General features: G+C 62.5%; 2 protein-coding genes and 1 long non-coding RNA gene across 6 annotated transcripts; 1 reads left to right on the forward strand and 2 right to left on the reverse strand.

Annotated features, from left to right (window-relative positions):
* The first annotated feature begins 351 nt into the window (after positions 1–351).
* On the forward strand, positions 352–1,358 carry LOC115345004. The gene is made up of 2 exons (XR_003924697.2): positions 352–468; positions 1,151–1,358. It is a non-coding gene; the product is annotated as an uncharacterized LOC115345004 (long non-coding RNA).
* Positions 1,359–5,384: 4,026 nt separating this feature from the next.
* On the reverse strand, positions 5,385–8,939 carry HEXIM1 (HEXIM P-TEFb complex subunit 1). Its single transcript, XM_030022712.1, is given in 5 exon segments — positions 5,385–6,047; positions 6,049–6,471; positions 6,473–6,500; positions 6,502–6,686; positions 8,808–8,939. Coding segments are annotated over 5 exon segments (1,086 nt in total). The 3' UTR covers positions 5,385–5,729.
* On the reverse strand, positions 8,690–17,502 carry ACBD4 (acyl-CoA binding domain containing 4). Of its 4 annotated transcripts, none has more exons than XM_030023469.2 (10): positions 17,366–17,501; positions 17,131–17,251; positions 16,965–17,049; positions 16,772–16,892; positions 14,035–14,148; positions 12,707–12,813; positions 11,741–11,891; positions 10,105–10,274; positions 9,657–9,701; positions 8,690–9,298 (listed from the first exon to the last, which is right to left on the reverse strand). In XM_030023469.2, the coding sequence occupies exons 1-10, from the start codon at positions 17,433–17,435 to the stop codon at positions 9,188–9,190; spliced, it is 1,095 nt and encodes a 364-aa protein (XP_029879329.1). In that variant the 5' UTR covers positions 17,436–17,501; the 3' UTR covers positions 8,690–9,187. The 4 variants fall into 4 exon arrangements, with proteins under 4 accessions (XP_029879329.1, XP_040981097.1, XP_029879330.1 ...); XM_041125163.1 differs by having other exon boundaries at positions 17,131–17,291; positions 17,377–17,453; XM_030023470.2 differs by lacking the exon at positions 14,035–14,148 and having other exon boundaries at positions 17,366–17,502.
* Between the last annotated feature and the right edge of the window lie 4,072 nt (positions 17,503–21,574).

The following is a 21,574-nucleotide window of genomic DNA, read 5'->3' on the forward strand; positions in this document are numbered from 1 at the left end:
TCGCCCTCGGTACCGGGTCCCCCGCCCCCGCGGCGGCGGCTGGGCCGGGTAACGGGGACCGGGACCGGGACCGGCCCCCTCCTCAGCCCCCAGGTGGCCCCGCCCCGCCCATCGCCATGGCAACGCGCCGCGCCCGGATGCGGCGCTCGCGGGGTGGGGCCACTCGGCATCATGGGACAGCGAGTCTGCGGCCGCCCTGTGCCGGCCGCCCTGCCGCGGCGGGGGACTACAACCCCCAGAAGGCTGCGCGGCGGAGGCGCGCCCCTCCTCTTCCTCTGCGCTCTCGTTTCTATTGGCTCCGCCAAGCCGTCAAGCAGCGGCACGGCGGTACGTGATTGGCGGAAGGGCGGCAGGGCCGAGGCGCCGGCTATGGCGGTCGAGCGGCGGCCGCCATTTTGTGTGTGTGGAGGCCGGCTCCGGGCCTCGCTGCCCGCCGCGGAGGCGGGGGTGCGCGGCGCGGCGAGGCCGGTGAGCGGCCGGTGGACCGGCGGGGGGGGCGGCTCCTCCGCGGCGCCGAGCAAGGGAGCGCGGGGCGGCCCGGCCGGGTCTCCCTTTCCCCGGGAGCGGAGCACGGGTTTCCCCGCCGGCCCCGAGGTGGGCGGCGGCGGCGCCGCGCCCGTCACCGCCCGCTCCCCCTGTCAGGGCTCCGGGGACGGGGCGGTGGGGAGCCCATCCACTGGCGGGAGCGCCTCGTCTGGAGCCGGGGGAGGCTCGGACCGGCGCCGGGGCCTCGTCCGGGATCTGAGTGCGCGGTGGGGCGGGGGGAGGCCGGGCCCGGCCCGGGCTCCGCGGGTTTTCACGTCGTGGCTCCGCTGGCAAGCGGCGCCTCGGCTGCGGCCTCACCTGTAATGCTGGGGGGGGGCTGTTTTTCTAGCAAAACCCGCGTTAAACAGTAGTATTTGAACGTTGCTCGACAGCAGCAGCCCGAGCTCCCTGCAGGGCTGGTTTCTGACGGACCCCCGGTAGGCACAAAGTGGGGAGGAGCAGCGCAGTTTTATATTGAAAGTGAAATTTGGGTTAGGAAACACATTTCCTGGAAGGCTGAAAGCTGCTCGTTGTCTGCCGTGCCATCGCACAACAGCCTTTTAATACACCACGTCCGGGAAAAAGATACTCCCTCGAATTTAATCCTTTGTTTCACACATTTCAGCCAAACCACAGCCGGATTCCCGGAGGGGGTTCTCCCTGGCTGGATCCAGTGGATCGCAGTTAATATGGCCTCCCCTCGCCTGCTGCCGTCTACCAAGGCAGCAGTTACTGCTGTGGTGCTTGGAGACACTTAAAAACAAAAGCGTTTGCCTGTTGCCAGGGCCGAAGGGATAACTTTTCAAGCTGATAATAAACTGGAGCGAACCTTGTCTTTGAGTTATAAATGCCACTCCTCTGGCTGGTGGAAATGAGGGCTGTGGAAATAACCGAGTGGGTTTTTTTCCCTGTGCAAAGTCAAAGAAAGCCCGTTTTTTTAAAAAAAAAAAACACACACCTCTTTTTTAAAAAAAAAACAAACCTCAGCACCAGGGAGTTTTTTGAGCTGACAGCAGCCTCTGTGCTCACTTCCCTGATGAGCGGTGAGGCTGGGGGTAGCTGGTAGCCTGGGTTGAGTTCCTGGCTGCGTTACAGGCCGAATTTCTTTAAGCGAGTGACTCGGACACGTTTTCTTCCCTCTGTGAAAGGCAGATAATGCCAGCTCATCCCCTGGTATTAACAGGACTTGGTTTAGATGTAAAACAGTGAGATTTTGGAGGCTTCTGGTATAAGCGCGGATTGCACTGTCAAATGTGGACTTTTCCAGTTAAAAACCAGATTATTTTACATTTATGTACTTGGTGTTCTTTTTTTTGAAGCAGATGCTTTGTTGTTATGACTCTGCTGACAATTTTCAACTCCCACGTTGCTTTATTAGGTCCTGAACTCTGAAGCTTCATATTTTTATAAATTGCTGCATTGTAAAAGCTGGGAGGTTTATTGTCGTGTGTGTCTCTGCACGCGCACGACAGCTGAAGATCTCATTTCAAGTTGATTTTGCCAAAGTAATCGGGGCTACGCTTCATTCAAGCTGCATGCCTTGGCACCTACCTGGGTTGTTAGAGGGTTTTTTGTAGGGTGGGAGCAGGAAGGGAGCGAACATGATGGGCCTGATCCTAACAGCCAGGGTTTGGTGTGTTGCAGATGGACCAAAAGCTGCCAGCTTTTTGGCGATGGCCTCGTCGGTGAGCGCCGTAAAACCTCTTCCATGTGCAGGGCTCACTGTGCCGCAGATTCTCCTCTTTTTTTTTTTTTTAACAAAATGCTGCTTACCTTGTGACACAAGAGAATCACCAGGATATCCCAAACAGCTGTGTAAGTATGTCCTCAGAATGTAAAGCTAACAAAATTAAATGCAATTAGTGCAAGTTAAGTTGTAGGCAGGACAACAGTGTTATTGTCAGCACTATGTCCCTGCTTTATAAAACCTGGAACATCAAACGGCTGGGTTTAATGGACTTCAGGACCTAATTGCCATGCCAGTGTGTACCAGCAACCTGCTCCTTGAAACTTCTTCAGACCAGACCGTGAGGGAAGGCAAGCTGCACGTTCTCTTCAGCCGGTGTTAAGGGGCAGGATTCGGGTTTCACTTCACACCAATGTTGCGGCACTAACGGGCTGTTTAAGATGGACTACTTCCTTTTTTTTTTTTATTTTCTTGCAGCCAGCAGCATTTTCAGGGAACTGGTCTGTCCGTATGCTGCTTCGCCCCGCATCGAAGAAGAATGGCCGTAACCACTGGTGGGATGTTTTAGTCCCCTTTTCTTTTGTATTAGTGCAATAATTTCTACCTCTCCCCAGGACAGAAATGCATTCTTTTCCTCAGCAAGTGGGAAACCCTTTAGCCAAGAGGGTCTCTATACACCCTGTGTTTCTGAGGCTGCTTGCTGCAAAGCTGGCGTCGGTGTTGTCCTCCCGCAGCCAGCAGAGCGGCAGCGAGCCTCTTCCTACTGCTCGGCCCCACAGTCGGGACAAGCAGGAGCTCCGACAGGCAGATTCCTGCAGCCACGGGCTCTGCGCCGAGGCGCAGCCCGTTCAGGGAGATCGGAGGGGTGCTGCTGTGCCAGCGGCATTCCTGGGCTCACCGGAGGAGCCGGAATAAAGGCCAGTTGGCTCAAACAACCCAGGAAAGACCAAAGTGTGGCAGCAAGAGAAGGGATGTGCTTCAAAGGTTTGGCAGGCGAGTCTGCCTTGCCCTCCAGGGAGGTACTTGCCCTCAACTAGTTAAGACAGCGCGCTGCCTTCTTGTCAGGAGGGACTAATTGCTGCCCTTTGATACCACATCACAGCCAGCTCTGCGGCACCTTTATCTCTGACGATCTCTAAGATTTTATTTGTTCCTCTCAAACAGTTGAGCTGCAGTTGAGCTCGTCTCCTTCGGACCAACTCTCAGCCAGGCTCCAGAGCTCACCGGGAGGCTCAGGCAGGTGAGCTCTCCCCTCGGCCGGGAAGGCAAAGTGGGGACGATCTCCCCGTCTGTTACTGATCCACTCGGAGGTTTCAAAGGTCCCCAAATGCCATCGGTCTGCATCTGCCAGGAGGTGTGGATGCAGGAGCTGGAACGAGCCTATGCTGCCATTCTTAAACACCTCCTGAAGTGGGGATCAGAGGTAACCTGGTTAGTATGAAGACTCGTTCTCATTAGAACAGAGCACAGAATAAAGTAGAAAAAGTTGATGGAGTCAAAGCAGGTTGGAGAGTTGATCGTTATGGTATTTTGTTTTGTTTTTTTTTTTAAAGTTCTATTTGTTAAAGCATTTGCAGATAAATGATTTATTCTTAGGAGTTAAATGTAACAAGTTTGGGGTAAGTAGATGGAGGGCAAACCCTGTGGGTGTGCTGAACTTGGTAACAGCCATCACTCTGTAACAACCACCGTGCTACATTTGACTAATCATATTTCTTTGCATTAAGTTTTTCACATTCACCAGGTGCTAAGAACTACATTTCGTGGTACTTGTGAAGTGTAGCACCCACCGTCGGAGTTAGTGCCATCGGACACGTGCCTGCGGTTGTCCTGCCCCAGAAGAAGATGAGAATCGCGGGCAGCACGGATACAGAGAGGGAATCGCTCATTCGGGGAAATAAATCGCTGGAAAGAAGCGCCCGGGATGAACGAGCAGGACGCAGGGTTCGGCGCCGCTCTTCCCAGCCAGCGAGATCCTGATTAACTCGTTACCTCTCGCCGTGCCTTGCCGCCGGTCTGGCTCGGGGCGGTGCGGCGGTGCCTCCCTCCGCAGCCGCACCGGGCGCTGGCTCTGCCGGATGATGTCATGGCAGAGGGGAAGGGAGCGCGGGTGGCTACTGGGCTCTTGAGTGAGTAGCCCTCGAATAGTTTCCTTTTTTCCTGCCTGTCGATGCCAGCGTACGCCCAAGAGCAGGCTGCTTTTTGCCGGGCTCGTGTTAAAAATCTGGCGTGATCCCTAAAGCCAAGTCCCTCGGCCACAGCCACTTTAAACCCCCCGATTTCGTACAAACCCGCCTGTGCTGCCCACCCTGAGCAGAGCAGTGCTGGGGGCACCTTTGTCTCCTCCTCCCCCAGATCTCAACCCCTCTATTTTTTTCATAAAAGGCCTTTTTTCCCTCCTGCTGTAGCCTGAGGCAGGGGGTTCTCCCAGCTGATCCCCTGGGTCTCCAGGTACAAGTTTCATTAACGCACACTCCCAGTTCTGAGCCCGATTGCCATCGATTACACCACAGCACAAACCAGAGCAGACTCTGGCCCCTCCATTACTTTGCCCTTTGATTTACCTGTTTTCCCTTCAAAAAAGCCCCACAGCTGCCTGGAGCTTCTCCTGGTTTTTTTTCTTCTCCTTCCCCTCTCAGGTACAGCAGCAGGGAAGTAAAAGGTTGAGCTGTCACATTCACCTTCCACCGATCCCTCCTCGTCAGCCATTTCAGAGGCCAAGTGCTGACTACCAAAACTTTTCCCTGGGCTGCTCCAAAACTTTTAAGTTTTTTCCCCTCACTTGTAGCTTAGAAGTATATTTTTAGGCAGTTTTTGCCCAGATCTCAGTTAACTGACCTGGGAGGAAAGAGAGTTAAGTTTAAGCAAGCCTTTAGGCAAAGAAACATACTTTGGCTTAATAGGTTAGAGAGGTGTCAGCAGCATCCATTGTACACATTAAGAGCTGTTATCGCTTTTTCCAGGTATTTTTAACCATTGCAGCTGATTGAGCAGGCTTAGAATTTAAAATAAGCAGGGAAAAAAAATATAACAAAAAGGGTTAAGTGAGAAACTACGGCTAGTTTTAATCAGACACTACCATAGACCAGTTATAACATCACAAAAATAACTCAAAATGTATTCCCTTCTGGAATGCCATTCTGAATATCTTCTAGAAATCACACCGAAACCGTTACAGTTACAAGTAATTAAATTTATTAGACCTCTATAATTTTTTATAGTCAGTTTTGGCCAATTTACAGCTTTCCTGGGGATCTTTTTTGTTTGTTTTTGTTTAGACACAAAAAAAATAAATCATAAACCAAGTATCACCGACACATCAACCCCCCCCCCCTCGCCCCCTCACAGCCACCTAAAAAAGAGGGGGAGGAGGCCTCGGCAGCGCCCGGGCCCCCCGCTCCCCAGTTGCGCTTTATTCCCGTTAAAAAGGGTCTGCGGCGTCTCTGTACAGATGTATAGAATGTTACACCCCACCACTGTAAAAAGCCCCCCCCCGTACCCCCCCCCCCCCCCAGCGTCACTCCCCCAGCTTGCAGGGGCCTTTCTCCTGCCGGGGCAGGTCCTTCTCCTTCAGCAGCTGCAGGTTCTCCGCTCGCAACCTGTCCACCTCCAGCTCCAGCTGCCGCAGCCGCGCCGTCTCCGCCGTCTCCCCGCCGTGCTTTTTGCTCTCCATCCTCAGCCGGTTGTTCTCCTCCTCCATGCGGGAGAGGCACTTCTCCAGCTCCAGGTACTCCTTCACCAGCTCCTGCTTGCTCATGTTCTGCAGGCTCTCCACATGGTACCGCTCGTAGGTCTCCGAGAAGTCCCTCTGCAGAAACTCGCTGCCGTCCCCCCCCCATCCCGTCGCTGCCCCCGTCCTCCTCCGCCGCCTCCTCCAGGAAATCCTCCTCGCTCGTGTCGTCCGACTTGGCGGCCGCTCGCCGCGGGTACAGCCCGGTTTTCAGGTCGGGCTCCTCCTGGTCGTGGTCCTCCATCAGGAACTGCGTGGTGTTGTAGGGAGCCACCGGCTGCCCCTTGGCGAACATCTCGGCGCGCAGCCGGGAGGCGCGGAGGCTCTGCCGCTCGTCGAACTGCTGCTTCTCCTCCCAGCTCAGCTTCGAGTAGGGCTTCCAGCGCCGCTTCTTCTTCGACGGCCGCCGGCGGTGCTTCTTCTTCACCGGCCACTCCTCGGTGCGACCCACAGACGACCGGTACCGCGGGCCCAGGCCGGGACGCGCCGCTCCGCCCGCCGCCGGCCGCCCCTCGGCGCCGCCCGCGCCCCTCCGCCGCCGCCGCCGCCTCCTCCGCCCCGGGGGGGCGGCAGCCGACCGGCCTCCCCGTCCGCCGCCGGCGCGTCGCCGCGCTCGGGCTCCGGCTGCAGCTCGGGCTCCGGCTGGGGCTCCGGTTCGCGCTGGGGCTCCTGCCCCGGCTCCGGCTCGGCGGGCCGCCGCCGCGTCGGCCATGGCTCTCGGCTCCGCTCCCTCGGGGACGGGAGCTACCCGCGCCGCATGGGGCCGCCGCCGACCCGCGGCCCCCCCCCCCACCCCCGCCCCTTACACCCCCCCCCCCCCTCAGGCCGCCCGGGCCATGGCGCGGGGCCGAGGCCCCGGGGGGGGGTCACCGCCGCCGGTCGCCGAGGGGTTAACGCCGCCGGGCCCGCCCCCCCGCGCGCATGGCACGCGCCGCCGCCGCCTCCCCCCTAGCCGCGCCCCGCCCCGCGCCTCCACCCGCCGCCGCCGCCGCCTGCTCCCGACTGCCGCTCCCCCCCGCTCCCCCGCCTTATGTACCCCCCGCGCCCCCCCCGCCCCGCGCAGGCGCGCTGCCCCCCCGCCCCGCGGCACGCCGGGACCCGCAGCGCACCGCCCCCGCTGCCCCTGCCCCGCCGCGCGCCCGCCGCCGCACTACGGCTCCCCGCGCGCGGGCGGTGCCGCCCCGCGGCCCAATCGGCGGGCGCGGAGGGAGGGCCCGCCCGCCGGGCACCGCCCCCTGGCCGCCACGGGAGGGGGGGGGGGAGGGGAGCCGCGATTGGCGGCGCCGGACGTCACTCGCGCGCGGCGGCGCCAATCCGGAGGGGCGGGGGCGGGGCCGGGCCGTACCACGAGCGGAGGGGCGCCCCCGTGCGCGGGGCCGCGCGCGCCTCGCGACCTTCAGGGCCGCGCCGAGGGCAGCGCCCCCGCCTCCCCCCCCCCCGCGGCGAGCTCGTGGGGCGGCCCGAAAGGAGTCCCCGCGCCGCGGAGGGGTCGTCGGGCGGTGCTGCGGCTCCTCCGCCCCGGCCGCGGCCCGGCCCTAGGCCGGCGGGGCTGTAACGGGCCGGGCGGCGGGGAGGCCCGGCCCGGGGCGGGGGAGGCCTGAGGGGGGGGGGGGGCGGGCGGAGGAATCCCGGAGGCGCGCTGGGTGCGGTGGGGCTGCAGCCGCGCGGGAGGAAGATGTAAACAAACCTGAGCGGAAAGAAGTCCCTCCTTAAAGGCACCGCGTCCTTTTTTTCAGGGGCGGCGCGGAGCTGCGCTCCCGGACGCCTGGGTCCGCCCGCGTCCGCGCTGGGGGGGGGGGGGGGGGGGGAGAAGTGGGGGGCAGGGCGGCCTGGGCCTGGTCCTGGTCCTGCCACCCCCACAGTGGCGCTGTGCCCCCCCCGCCACGGTCCTTGGGGCCCCACGGCCGGGGGCGGGGCTGAGCTATGGGGGAGCCATGGGGGGGGGGGCAGCCCCGGGGAACCCACGGCCTTGAGGGGGGCTACGGGGATCCGTGGCTGGGGGGGGGGGGGAACCCACGGCTGCGGGGGGGGGCATCGGGGGGGGCTACCCTGTGAGACACGCGACCTGGGGACCCAGGGAGGGGGGGGGGGTCAGTCCACGGGGGATCCGTGGCCAAGGGGGTGGGGGACAGGCGGGCGGGGGGGGGGCCGTGTCACCCGCTGTGGGCAGCAGCACGGGGGGGGGGGGCCCGGCCCTGCCCAGCCCCCCCCCCCCCCCCCCCCCCCGGCCCGACGGCGGCGGGAGGGCCTGGGGGAAGCGGCCGCCGGGGTCCCCCGGGGTGGCACCGCCGGGGCGAGGGGGGGGTCCCCGACAGCCCCCCCCCCCCCCCCGCGGGCAGGAGGCCGCCGCCTGCCCCGTCCGGGAGCGCGGCCCGGCGGGGTGGGCCGGGCCGAGGGTCCCCCGGGTGCCCCGGTGCCAGCCACCGCCGGCCGGTCACCCGAAGCGGGACGGGAGGTGCTGGCAGCGGCCCGGCGGCACCAGAGGCCTCGGCCTGCGGGATCCCGCCTGCGCCGGGAGCTGCCCCCACCCGCGGTGGCACTGGTGACAACGTGGGGACGGGGACCGGAGTGGGAGGAGTGGTTGGGGTCTGGGGACAGTGTGTACCCCCCCCCCCCCGCACCGGGGGGGCTGGGATGGGTAGCTGCCACCTCTGGGGCACACACACAGCGGGGTGTCCTGGCCGGAGCGGGGTGACCCTGGTGACAGCTGTCCCCCCCCGCGCGGCAGGGCGGCAGGCAGCCGGGGCTGGACTGAAAAGGCAACTTTAATTCAGGCAGGTTCAGACGTTCAAGCACTTCATGGAACTGGTCTCTGGGGACAGGGACGGTGGCTGCGTTGTCACCCCCCCCCCCCAACCCGCCCACCACCGGGGCGGCAGTGCCGGCAGGCAACCGGTCCGTCTGTGCGCGGTAGCGAGGGGATCCCCTGGGATCCCGGTTGGGGCACTGGCGTGATCCCACGCCCCGCTCCCTGTGGACAGCCGGTCCCTTTGCCATCCCGGCGGTGCTGGTGAGACCCTGAGAGTGACGGTGGCTCTCGGCAGTGCGCGGTGGCTCCCCTTCCCTTGGGGTTGGGGTCCCGGCCTGCAGGAGACCCCGTGGCTGGGTGAGGCCATTCCCTCGTTGATCCCGTGGCGCTTCCCCGGCTCGTGCTAAGCAGGATGGGGAAGGAGGGGTGGTGGTGGCCCGGCGGGGCTGTCCTGCGCCCCGTCTCGGGGCCGGCGGTGGCAGCGGGGACACGGCGGTCACCTCTTCCTGCCCTGCCAGCGGCGCAGCAGCCACTGGGTGATGAAGGGCCAAGCGACGAGGAAGAGCAGAGTGCGTGGGGAGACGGGCAGGGGCCACACAGACGTTGCCTGGGGAAGGGGGAGAGAGAGAGAGAGAGAGAGAGAGAGGCGGTGTGGGGAGGGGGACAAAAGTGTCACTGGTGTGACCAAACATCCCCCCCAGCCCTCCGCTGAAAGGCAGGTGGCAGCGGGCCACTGTCACATCCGCCATCCTGTGGAGATCTTGCATCAACGCCGTCGTCCTTGGTGCCCAGACGCTGGGGACGTGCCAGGGATGTCACCTGCTTCCCAGCTGAGGGACATTTCCCTGACCTGCCCCCCTCCACACTGCATCTCCAGGCCCCCAGGGGCCATCGGGCAGCCCCTTGGGGCAGGCAGCGTGGGGCGGCATGGCCACCACCCAGCGTTGCCTCCACCTCTAACTCACCTGCGGGGCAAATGGCTGGCCAGGGTCGGTCCCAGCTGCGTCTCCCTGCAAGACAAGAGAGGGTTTGGGGTGCAGGCGGGGCTGGGCACCCCCCCTTCTAGCCCCCACGTCCCCATCAGAGGGAGGGAACGGGGAGAAGGGAGCCCACTCAGGGCTCCTGTGAGGGATCCGGACACTGCAGCCGGGCTGGGACCCCAGGGGCAATGGGAATGACGGGGGCAGCAGCTCCCTGCCTGCACCTGGGGGCAGATCAGAGCAGCACCAGCCTCCACCCTGCCGGGATATGTCACCAAACCCCGAGGTCTCTCCGCACCTGGGCCACCCCAGGCTGCTTGTTTGCAGGGACCGGAGCCAAGCCCTGCCAGCTTGGGCTACACCAAATCGGGGAATCGCGGCCCTGCCAGCCAGCGTCGGCGCGCGGTGGCTCCCTGCGTGGCACGGCGCGTACCTGCGCGGAGGCGAGCGTCTCCAGCTCGCTCAGGCGCTCCAACACTCGCCGCATGTCATCCTGCAGGGCTTGGACGGTGCCGGCCACGCGGGCATCCAACTCCGCCGGCAGCCTCAGGGTGAGCTCGGGGGCGCTCCCGGCGTCCCGCTCTCCTCCGGCGAGGCGGAGATCTGTGGGGCACAGAGACGGGCGCTGATCAGAGGTGGCGGGGCAGGCACACGGCACACGTGGCAGCGCTGCCTGGATCGGGCAGGGCAGGCTGAGCACCACCTCACGCTCCCCGAGGACCCCCAGGGCTGGCACAGCTCCCTCTCTATGCTGTCACCCAACAGCCAACGATGGATCTCCTCAGGTGCCTGCACCGCACCGTGGGCTGCCCACACACTGCCAGCTCTGCCTGCACCGCAGCTGCTCCAGGCAGAGGTGGGAGCTCCCAGCCCAACCCAGCGGCCCACATCCCCCTCCAGCAGCCAGCACCGGGCCTGTCCCCGGGGATACGGACCACCACGTCCCCCCAGCGCAGTGGTGGTGGCAGTGGGGGACCTCCAGCCCACCGATGCGGCAGTGCACATGGGTCACCTCGCTTCACCTGGCGAAGGCGGGATGCTGGACGCCAGGCAGGACGCCTTGCCTGCGCGGCTGCCTCCCCGCCAGGCCCTCGGGCTCAGCGAAGGCCCCAAACCAGCCTCGCTGCAGCCCGGCAAACACCCGGATAATCCGCCCTGCGAGCAGGAGGCAGGCAGGGGCTCGCTGCCAGGCCCCGTGCACGCCGGCACCCCAGGGGACAGCCCAGCCCGGCTTTATCGGCCTCGTTACAAGTTAACTCCCAAGGTCAAGCAGCCAGGGATGGTTTGCAGAAATGTCAACGGGGGGGGGAAGATAAGGGTGAGACGGGTGGGCTGTGCCCAGGTGAGGCGGCGGCAGCACCCCTGCCATCCCACGGGTGAGGGTGGCCATGCCACGCTGGAACAGAAAGCCCCCCAGGACGTGTCTGGGGAGAGCCACAGAGGTTGGCAGGACGCTCCTTGTCCCCGCTCCACAGCGGCGCAGCTCGGGGCCTGGTTGTCCCCAAACACCGGCAGCAGCGGCGGGTGGTGTTAAGCGAGTGGTACCGCAGGAGCAGGGCGTCCCTGGGACCCGCGCCTCCAGGGACACAGGGCCCAGCTTCACCCGCTCCCCTCCCGAGGAGAGCTCACCCCCCCACCCAGCACCACCCACATCCAAAGGCACCAGGCAGAGATGCGGGCAGCAGGGACCACGGGCAGGAGCTGGGCACAGGCAGCCGGGGACCCGCACGCCCCACCCGGCTGCTGGAGAGGAGCCAGCAGAGCGTCCTCCAAATTTAGGCAATTTAGCAGTGTTGCAAGAAACAGGCAACACGGGGAATGTGTCCTGAAGGGGTAAAGACACCAAACTGCTTGGGGACCAAGGGGTGAAGAGAGGGGATGCTCAGGACTTCTTGTGGCTACTGAACGATCCCCCGCCATGGGCACTGGAGCCGAACTGTTCCCTGTTGGTGGTCGCAGCCCTCACCTCTCCGCTCAGCCCCTGCACAAGCCCCGACGTCCAGCCCTGCTTGCCGGGAGGTGGGGAGGGAGCAGCGGGAAGGCGCGCAGGAGCCAAACGCTGCACCCACCTCTCTCAGAGCCAAGGGCTGCGAGGCCAGCGCTGCTCCTCCCCTCTAGTCTTCTTCCTTCACCCCGCTCTCCCTGCCTAGCGCCGCGGGGCGTTGGGGGCTCAGGCCCGGCCTGGACGCCGTTCGGGGAGAGACCCAGCGGCTGCCCAGCCTGTGCGAGGGGAGAGAAGAAGGGCCCTGAGACCCCCGCTCCCCTCCCCGGGGGCTGCGGGGTGACGGCAGGTGATGCCAGGGCAGCGGTGGCGTCTCTCCCCCTACCCTCTGGTGGCATTTTTGCTGGTGGAGGGTGCGCGGGGCTGAGCGAAGCCAAATCCCACCGGCAACACCAGTCAGCACCCGGTTTGGGAGGCGACAGAGCTCTAGAACCCCAGAGGGAAGCGAGGTGCCCAGGCTCGAGATGGCAAAAGAGCTCCAGGAAGAACCCAGGCAGCCGGGTGGCTTCCTCCCTCCTGCCCACCGGATCCGCCAAGCCTCGCCATAGCACCTCAAGTGCCAAGCGCTGCCAGCGGCAGCCGAGTTGCCCGGTAGCAGGGAGCAGAGAGCAAGTGGCAGGGGTGCAAGTGAGGCGCCTGCACCAGCCCCGCTTGGGGCTACTGGCCTTGCTCAGCCCTGGCAGCCCACCAATGCCTCACTGGAGCCGCACCGCAGGAACGAGGGGGGCCACGGGTGGTACCGGGGTGCACCGCAGGCTCCTCAGCCTCCCCTCGGTGACGGGGACCAGGCTCCAAGAGGGACACAAAACACAGAGGGGTGCAGCCAGGTGGCCCCATAGGTTCCAGGAGCCTCACCGGGCTCCCAGGATGGCAGTGCCGAGTGGCAGTATGGCAGTGCCGTGGTGGCGTGCGGAGCTGGGGGTGCTGACAATATGGAGATCTGCCTGTACAGTGCGGGCAGGGCAGGGCTGGCAGCAGGCAAAGCCTCCGCCGCGGTGCGGCAAGACTCCAGTGCTTCCCAGCCCTCCGTTACCTGCTCAGGCTCCATCTGCTCCAGGGTATCGCAGTACACGTCCCCCTCGGAGTCACTGGTCACCTGGCTACCCTCAAGCGCCTCGGCGGCAGGAGCCAGCCCACCTCCTGGAAGGGAAGCACACAGCTCAGCCACGGGCAGCGCCGGCAGGGCAGAGAGGCGTTCTGGCAGTGTCTGGAAGGCAGCAGAAGCTCAGCACAGCCGCAAGGCAACAGGTCCGCAAGCATGCAAGAAGGCAGCATCTGCATGCATGGGGCGAGGCAGAAGGAAACTGAGGCACAGAGGAGGAAGGAACGGGCTGTTACTAGCACCCGGATTGTGGCCATGAATCCAAGGACCAAATTCCCCCTTCTCCTGCCCACGGTGTCGCAGAGCCCCGCTCACAGGCAGGCATGCCCTGACGCAGTGCCATTTTAGGGGGGGTTTATCTGCCCATGTGCAGCTCCCACCTAGGGAGAGGGCTGCCAGGCCAGCCAGCCAAAACCCTGGCAACGGTGGGGAGCCTCTCCAGCAGGATCCACGGCCCTGGCTGCGCTGGCAGGGAGCAGGTACCATTCGCACAAGACCAACTGCCACCAGGGTGGCAGTGCACCTGCCGTGCAGGCAGGGACGCTGCCCAGCTCCCTGTGTGCTGCCAGCCTGGGCACACTCGGATGGGCACAGCGTGGATGCAGGCAGCTCGCTCAGTAACCATATATGCTCCTTGTGGGAGGGCCAGGCTGGCAGCGGGAGGATCTCCTCCCCGGAGCACCCTACCCAACCCAGAGCATAGGAAGAGGCCCCCTGGGCCAGGAGAGCCGCCCGTGCCCTAGAGGGAGGCACAGTGCGGTGGGTGGGTGAGTGTACGAGGGGCCGGGGCCGTACAAGAAAAGCCAGGCCCAAGGTGTTAGCCACAGCACAGGCAGGGAGGGCCTGGGCTTGGCACCATGGCTCCCAGTGCTGTGGAAGGGGTGGGCTTGGCTTGAGCTGAGGGAGAACATCCCCTCCTGGAACATGAACCTTCCAGGGCGGCGTTTTCCCAGTCCACAGGGAAACACCCTCGCCTTCTCCCTGCAGTTTAGCAGAATCAGGCCCCTTTGCACAGGTAAGAGCAACGCAGAGTCGAACCAACACACCCAGGGTTACCCTGGCATCGAGAATGGTGCCGAGAGCTGGACCCATAAAAAGCTCCAGCTTGCCGTGACTCAGGCAACGCCTGAAACAGCAGCAGGGTTGGACCAGAGGTGCCTGAAGCCAACAACTGTGTGGGCGGATGGAGGCCCAGCCCCGTCACTGGTGCCTCCTCTGCGGGGTCTCTGCCGGCTGCTGGCCGCACCAGGGAGACCAACCTGGCACGTTCTGCCCATTCTGCTGCTCCCCGGGCAGGGCATCTTCCGGGCGCTCCGGAGCTGGGCTGCTTGCTGGGACGTCCTGGCTGGGGTTGGCCGTCCGCTCCTGACTGCCTGCACAGAGGGGAAGGGGCAGAGGAGAATTAAAGCGTTGTGGGTGATCCTCGCAGTGCAGGCTCTCTGCGGGCTGGGCTCAGTGCTGCTTTCCTGCCAGCATGGCTAGGGGACGTGCAGAAGTGGGGCCACCTTCCTGCCAGGCAGGCCAGCAGCCTCCAGACATGCACAGCGGCTGGCAGAAACAGAGAGGGGCCACCTTCGTTTGCCGGCAGCCCAGGAATCAACACGAACTCTACCCCGTGCAGACCATCTTGCTCACCCAGGGGTGGCAGGGGACTGCCCGTCCCCCCAGCCCCTGCGGCAGCAGGCAGAGGGATCAGCACTGGCCAATAGCTGGGAAAACACCAACGGGTGACAGCCACCATCCCCTGGCAGGGCACAGGGCGCACCAGCAAATAATGAACAGAGCCCAACGCAAGAAGTGTTGGCTGGGGAGAGCCTTGTCTAGGCACTGCATGCCGCCATCGCCTGCAAGGGCTTTCAGCAGGCAGCAGCACCCCAGAGAAGGCCTGAGACAGCTGCCTGCCTGGGGATCCAGCCCTCCCCACCGCCCCGCGGAGCCCACGGGGTTAAGCCCAGCCGCGTTTCCAGCAGCCCCCGGGACTTTGCTCCCTGCTTCTGGCCAGGCAGGTATGTGGCAACGCTGCCCTGCCTGCGCCTCGCCTGCACATCTCCACCATTCCCAACCTGCCTTTGCCATCACAGCAGACCCACAGCCATGGGACCCCCCTGGAAGCCCAGCCCAGATGACTGAATCCCCTGAGGGGGACAAGAGCAGCCCCCACCCCACACAGGAGTTAGCGCCAGGGCTGCTCTGCTCGAGGACTGTCACCGTTCCCAAATCTCTCCTCCGTGTGTGCTGTGACCCACAGGGGTGGGTGGGTGCAGGCAGTGTCCCGTCACCACACACATCACCGCGCCAGGACAAGCTTGGCTTCAACACCAGCCCCCCCAGTGCCCATGGGGCTGGCAGAGCAGCACCGGGCCTGTGTGTAAGGGCTTAATTGTTGATTCCCAATTGCTTCAGTGTCTTGGCCTATGTCTACAAGACGCCAGTGAAAGCTCCACTGACTGTAGATCCGTTGGGACCCTGAACCATTCACGATTTGGGTTCCAAGTGCCACTTTAGGGTGTGTAGACTTGGTAAAGAAACAAAACCAAACTTGCCTAGACTCTGCCCATGCAGCACCTCTGTCCCCCTGCCCGCCATGCTCCGCTCTCACCCGCCCCAGCACTTAAAATCACCTCTCTGGATTATCAGTAACAAAAGCTGCAATTGCACAAAATCTGAAGGTGGGTCTGAGAACCTTTAACACAAATGACTCAACAGCTTAAGAAGTTCAGCAGTTTAAACCACCGTTTCAGGCACCTCAGGCTCACTTGCTCCACAGACGCTGCCAGGTTTAGATTTAAGTGACAGCATCATTTATAAGTGACACTAGTGCAGGAGGACACTCCCAAGCAGGTAATGACTAGGAATTTAGACCCAGCTTTTACATTCCAGAGAAAAATCAAGTCTATTTGCCTTTTAAAGGGATTCAGCATCAAAATGGAGAACAAAAGCGCCTGGGTACCACAGGAAGGAGCAGCCATCCTGAGGCCAAGCCTTACAGGGAAGGTGTTTTCAGCATCCTTGTTGGAAGCAGGGGGTGACAGTAGCTGTCAGACACAGGACAGATGCCTGGGGGCAGGCGGGAAGCGAGTCTATTTGTCAGCGCTCTTCCAACGTTAGCAAAGCACTGACAGTTTACACACCTGCTGTGAATATACCCTGAAAGCTCATCTGCTGCTGAGCTTATCTACTGGAGATGCGGCACAGCCAAACCTCCAGATGTGCAGCTGGCAGGTTTGTTCCACAGTAGCCGACACCTTTCTGAACCACCACGTCCAGCCCCTCACTCCCTCAGAAGCTTCTCACAAGTCAGACACACTGAGGACTGCCCTGCTCCGGGGGTGGGACAGGTCCCCAGCCACCTCCCAGCATGAGGCGGCAGCCACAGGCATGGAAAAGGCTGGGAAGGACTCTTCTCTAGCACAAGGCGGTCTCAGTAATCCTGTTTCTCAACCCCAGTTTCTCCACATCCACTCCACTGCAAAAGCTGGCCAGCCTATCCAGATGTTTACATCAGATGACCCGGACTCCCTGTACACAGCCTGCCTTGCCCGGAGGTGGACCGGCGCCAAGAGAAAGCACAGCCTCCCTGCCGCAACACTCCACGGGAGCTGATCCCTGCTCTACCGTGTACAGGGATTTGGGCCAAGGGGCATTTGGAAGCCAAATCTCAAGTTCTCGCCTCAAAGTTTTGTGAAGAGAAAGCCCAGACTGAAGAGACAGCTGCTTCACTTGAAGAGACACTGGTTTGGTGGTGCCCAAACAAGCACCTCTGCAGCAGCTGCACCATGGCAGGGGAGTTGGATGGGAGATGGTGCGTCCATCCTGTCCCCCCCTCAGGGAGCAGCGGAAGGTTGTGCCCTGGGGAAGTGCAGAGCCCAGAGGTGATGGCCATACCGGTGCAGAAGCAAGCAGGGAACAGCAGAAGTGATGTGCCAAGAGAGAAGAGTCTGGCACAGAGGTGAAGGATGTGCTGGGCACGAGCAGGGTGCAGCGGCTCCCACTCACCCCCTTTCCTCTTGAAGAAGGCCTCGGGGGGTCGGGGCATGTCGTGGATCACCTCGTAGAGTGGCTCGAAGTACCCGAACATCTCCTCCGTCGTCTCATCCATGGGCACCGTGTCAATGATCTGGGAAGGGGCGCAGCTCATGACGGGCACCACCGAGCGCCCAACCCCAGCCGCTCTCCCCCTTCCCGTTACCTTTTGGGCCACCTTCTTCATCTCAGCCACATAAGCCGCCATCGCCTCCTCCTTGGACATCCTCCCCAGGCTGTGCCAGGCATCCCTGCGGGCGACAGCGGCCGTGAGGTGGGAAGGAGTGGGGTGAACCGGTCCCGAAGTGGGCAAACCCCGCCGGGGACCTTACCACTTGTACCGGCCGATGGGGTCCCAGAAGCCGGGCCTTGGGCCTTGGCAGCGCCCCGCCGTCGCCTGCTTGTAGTAGCTGTAGAAACGCAGCATCTCCTCATAGGAGGGCCGGTACGAACCTGCGACGCGACACGGCCTCAGCGGAGCCGGGAGCGGGGCCGGGGCGCTGCGGCCGCGGCCGCCGCCGCCGCCGCGGCCGCAGCACCCCGGCCCCGTTCCCGGCCCCTACTCACCGCTCCGGGGCAGCCCTTGGATAACCTGAACGGCGGCACGGAACTGCGCCCCGCAACCCGCCTCCTCCATGGCGCCGGCACCGGCCCCGACACCGCCACCGGCCCCGGTGCGTCTCTCCCTGAGGGGACAGCACAGGGACCAATCAGCGCCGGCCTTCCATCGGCCCCTCCCCGCCGCGCCCAATCAGCGCGCCGCTTCCGAAACGGGCAGCCCTGCCCCTTTCCCGGGCCCCCCCCCCCCCCGCGCTCCCTACGCGCCGCATCCAATGGTGAGGCGCGCCGCGCGCGCCCCCTGCTGGATGAACTGAGAACGCGCCGCAGCGCCCCCTTGCGGGCTGCGGGACGAACGGCAGCGCGCGGGGACCCGGCACGGGGCGGCCGGTGCTCCGGGAGTGAGTGACGTGTGCACCGGGAGAGTGACGTATCTGCACCGCGACAGTGACGTGAGCTCCGGGAGAGTGACGTGTGCTCCGGGAGAGTGGTATCTGCTCCAGGACAGTGCACCGGCAGAGGGACCTGTGCACCGGGATGGTCATACGTGCACCGGGAGAGTGCACCGGAACAGTGCACCGGAACACTGACCTGTGCTCTGCGACAGTGCACCGGGACAGTGACCTGTGCACCGGGACAGTGACCTGTGCACCGGGAGAGTGACCTGTGCCCCGGTACGGTCATATGTGCACCAGGACAGTGCACCGGGACAGTGCACTGGGACAGTGACATGTGCACCGGGACAGTGACATGTGCACCAGCAGAGTGATATGTGCACCAGGAAAGTCACCTGTGCACTGGGACAGTGCACCGGGACAGCCATGTGTGCACCAGGACAGTGACCTTTGCACTGGCAGAGTGAGCCTGTGCACCGGAACAGTGACCTGTGCACCAGGACAGTGCACCGGCACAATGACCTGTGCACCGGGACTGTGACCTCTGTGCCAGGAGAGTAACCTGTGCACCAGGACAGTGACATGTGCCCTGGGACAGTGCACCGGCAGAGTGACCTGTGCACTGGGACAGTGCACCAGGAGAGTGACCTGTGCACCAGGAGAGTGACCTGTGCAGCAGGACAGTGCAGCAGGACAGTGACCTGTGCACTGGGTGAGTGATATGTGCACCGTGACAGTGCGCCAGGAGAGTGACGTGTGTACCCGGACAGTGACCTGTGCACCGGTGCAGTCATATGTGCACCAGGACAGTGCACCAGGGCAGTGACCTGCGCACCAGGAGAGTGAGCTTGTGCACCAGAACAATGCACCAGGACAGTGACCTGTGCACCGGGACAGTGCACTGGGACAGTGCAACAGGGCAGGGCTCCAGTGCACCAGGACAGTGCCAGGACAGTGCTGCAAAGCACCTGGACAGTGCACCAGCGCAGTGCTCAAGTGCATTGGGAAAGTGCACAGGGACAGTGCACCAGGACAGTGCATTTGGACAGTGCTCCACTGAGACAGTGAACCTGTGCACCGGGATGGTGCTCCAGGGCAACGCACCAGAACTTTGCACAGGGACAGTGCACCAGTACACCAGGATAGTGCACTGGGATAGTGCTCCAGTGCAGTGAGACAGTGCACCAGTGAACCACTGTGCCGGGCCATGCTCCGAGGCAGTGCAATGGGACAGTGCTCCAGTGCACCAGGACAGTGCACAGATATAGTGCACCGGGATAGTGCAATGAACAGTGCAACAGGACAGTGCTCTGGTGCAATGCACCAAGACAGTGCCCCAGTGCTCCGACACATCGCACCAGGCCACGGGGCAATACACAGGGACAGTGCACTGGGACAGCACTGGGGACATTGCACTGGCCCAGGACAGCGCAGCAGGACAACGCAGTCAGGCAGTGCCCTAGACAGTGCAGCAATGCAGTGGGGCAGCAGGGCTGTGCCCTGGGGCAACAGGGCAGGGCAACGCTCTGGGGCACTGGGACAATCATCCAGGATACTGGGGCCACGCATGGGGACACTGGGGCCATACAGTGTGACATCAGGACAATGCACTAGGACAATGCACCAGGCATAGCGACAATGTGCTGGGGCCACGTACCGAGGGTCCCAGGGAAATGCACCGGGGAACTGGAACATTGCACTAGGGCACTGGGACATTGCACTGGGACAATGTCACCGGGGCACTGGACAGGGGCACAGTCCCATTGCATGCGGCAGGGGATAGCTGGGTCTAGCAGAGCAACTGATTACTGTTAAGTATTAAAACTTTATTAATTATGATAGTAAGGAAGGGGCAGAATTTGGGGTCCCCAAGGCCCCGAACTGAAGCTCCTTCACCCTCTGCTCCCAGGACTTTCCCCGAAGGCAGGGTGCTGTGGGGACATGGGTGACCTGGAGGTACAAGGTGCCCTGGGGACCGCCTGGATCTGGTCCTTGCCCAGGGCTGGGTGCTGGGAGAGGGATGCAAAGCAGTTTTCGGCAGCCCCGTGCCATGCTTCATCATCGCCCCATGCTCCAGCTTTCCTACATTTTGGGGAATTTCACTTAATCCCACCTCCAAATCCCAAATCCAAGGGGGGACACACCCCTCCCCCCCAAGCCCCCCTAATTTCCATCCTGCGTCTCCTGGGGAACCATTTCCTCTATAAATTCAAGATCCAGCAACAAAAGCAGCAAAGCTTTTTAAACCTCCTGCCATTTCCAAGCTCTGACTCAGGATTTCTGCTCGGGGACGGCGCGGCGGGGCCTTGCTGGCTCTGACTCACTGCAAAAACCAACCCCAAATCCCGAGCGGTGATTCACGGGGACACGTGCTGTGCTATAAGCGGCCGGGAATGCAAGTTGCTGCTTTCCATGGGGCTCCTTCCAAATCGCTTGCGGGCGGTAGAAAATAGCAACGCCGCGGGAGAGGGGGAATCGCAACCGGGATTTATTTTTGCTGTGGATTTTGCAACGAGAGGTGTTTATCCTGGTTGTTTCACCGGGTCAATGCATTGTTGAATTCCTGGCAATGCAATTCCCATGGGTGGAAGAGGACTCAGAGCAGAGCCCAGTTAGGGAGTTGCAAGTGCATTTTTGGGGTGGCTGCAGCTGCTTTCCCTAAGGGTTTTTGGCAAAGCAAGATACATTTTGCATAAATAAATTCAGTATATTTTGCAGTTCCTGGGGTGGTAAAAGCCTCGACCCAAACAGGAGGGGGCATTGCCCTGAGCTGGGCTGTCCCTGGGAAAAGTCCTTGTGCCCCACGTCCCCAAAGGATTCAGAGATGGCTGTACCCCCCCCAAACACAGCCAAGGGGCTGCCCAGATGTAGCCCCAGCTGTCCAGATGTTGCATGCATTGCACAGGTCTTGAACTGCAGCACCCAAATACCTCCCCAGGCTGCTTGGATGTTGCCCTGCATGTACAGATGTTGCTCTGGGATAACCGGAGATTGTCCCAGGGATGCCCAGATGTTGCTCTCAGCATCCAGATGTTGCCCCAGAATAGTCATATATCACCCAGGATGTCCAGATGTTGCCCCAGGGTGCCCATATGTTGCCCTGCATGTACAGATGTTGCTCCATGATAGCCGGAGATCACACAGGGTGATGAGATGTTGCCCCGTGTGTCCAGATGTTGCTTCAGCATACTCAGATATCACCCAGGATGCTCAGATGTCACCCCAGGGTGCCCAGATTTTATCCCAGGATACTCACATATCACTCAGGGTGCCCAGTTGTTGTCACGGATGCCATGATGTTGCCCTGCATGTACAGATGTTGCTCCAGCATACTCAGATATCACCCAGGGTGCCCAGATGTTGCCCCAGGTGGCCAGACATTGCCCCAGGCTGCTCTGCTGTCACCCCTGGGTGCCCAACTGTCCCACCTAGGGTCTGGCAGCCATTGGCAGCGCTGCTGCCACCCCGACCCTGGCGAAAGTCACCACCTGCAGTTGCAGTTTCCTCTCCCTGTGCTGCAGGTCCTGGTCCCCTCAGCCCAGCCAGGCCTGGGGTGCCCTCCCCAGCCGGCCGGGCACTGCGGATTTTTGCAAGAAGCCATGCCAGGCTGTGGAAAGTAACCGCTTGTCGCAAGCCCGTGGCCCCATGCCATGCTATGGGCTTGAAATCAAAGCACAGCTCTGCCCCTGCTCCGTCATGCATCACCCTGGCTGGGCTGCAAGGTTGGGGACCCCGGGGTTGGGGACAGGGGGTCTTCTCCTGCAGCCATGCATTCTTCCCTGCCCCACCTGCCGTCAGCAAGCAGTGGCTGTGGGAAAGGTGG

Source organism: Aquila chrysaetos, chromosome 8 (genome assembly GCF_900496995.4).
Source record: "Aquila chrysaetos chrysaetos chromosome 8, bAquChr1.4, whole genome shotgun sequence".
Classification (NCBI taxonomy): domain Eukaryota; kingdom Metazoa; phylum Chordata; class Aves; order Accipitriformes; family Accipitridae; genus Aquila; species Aquila chrysaetos.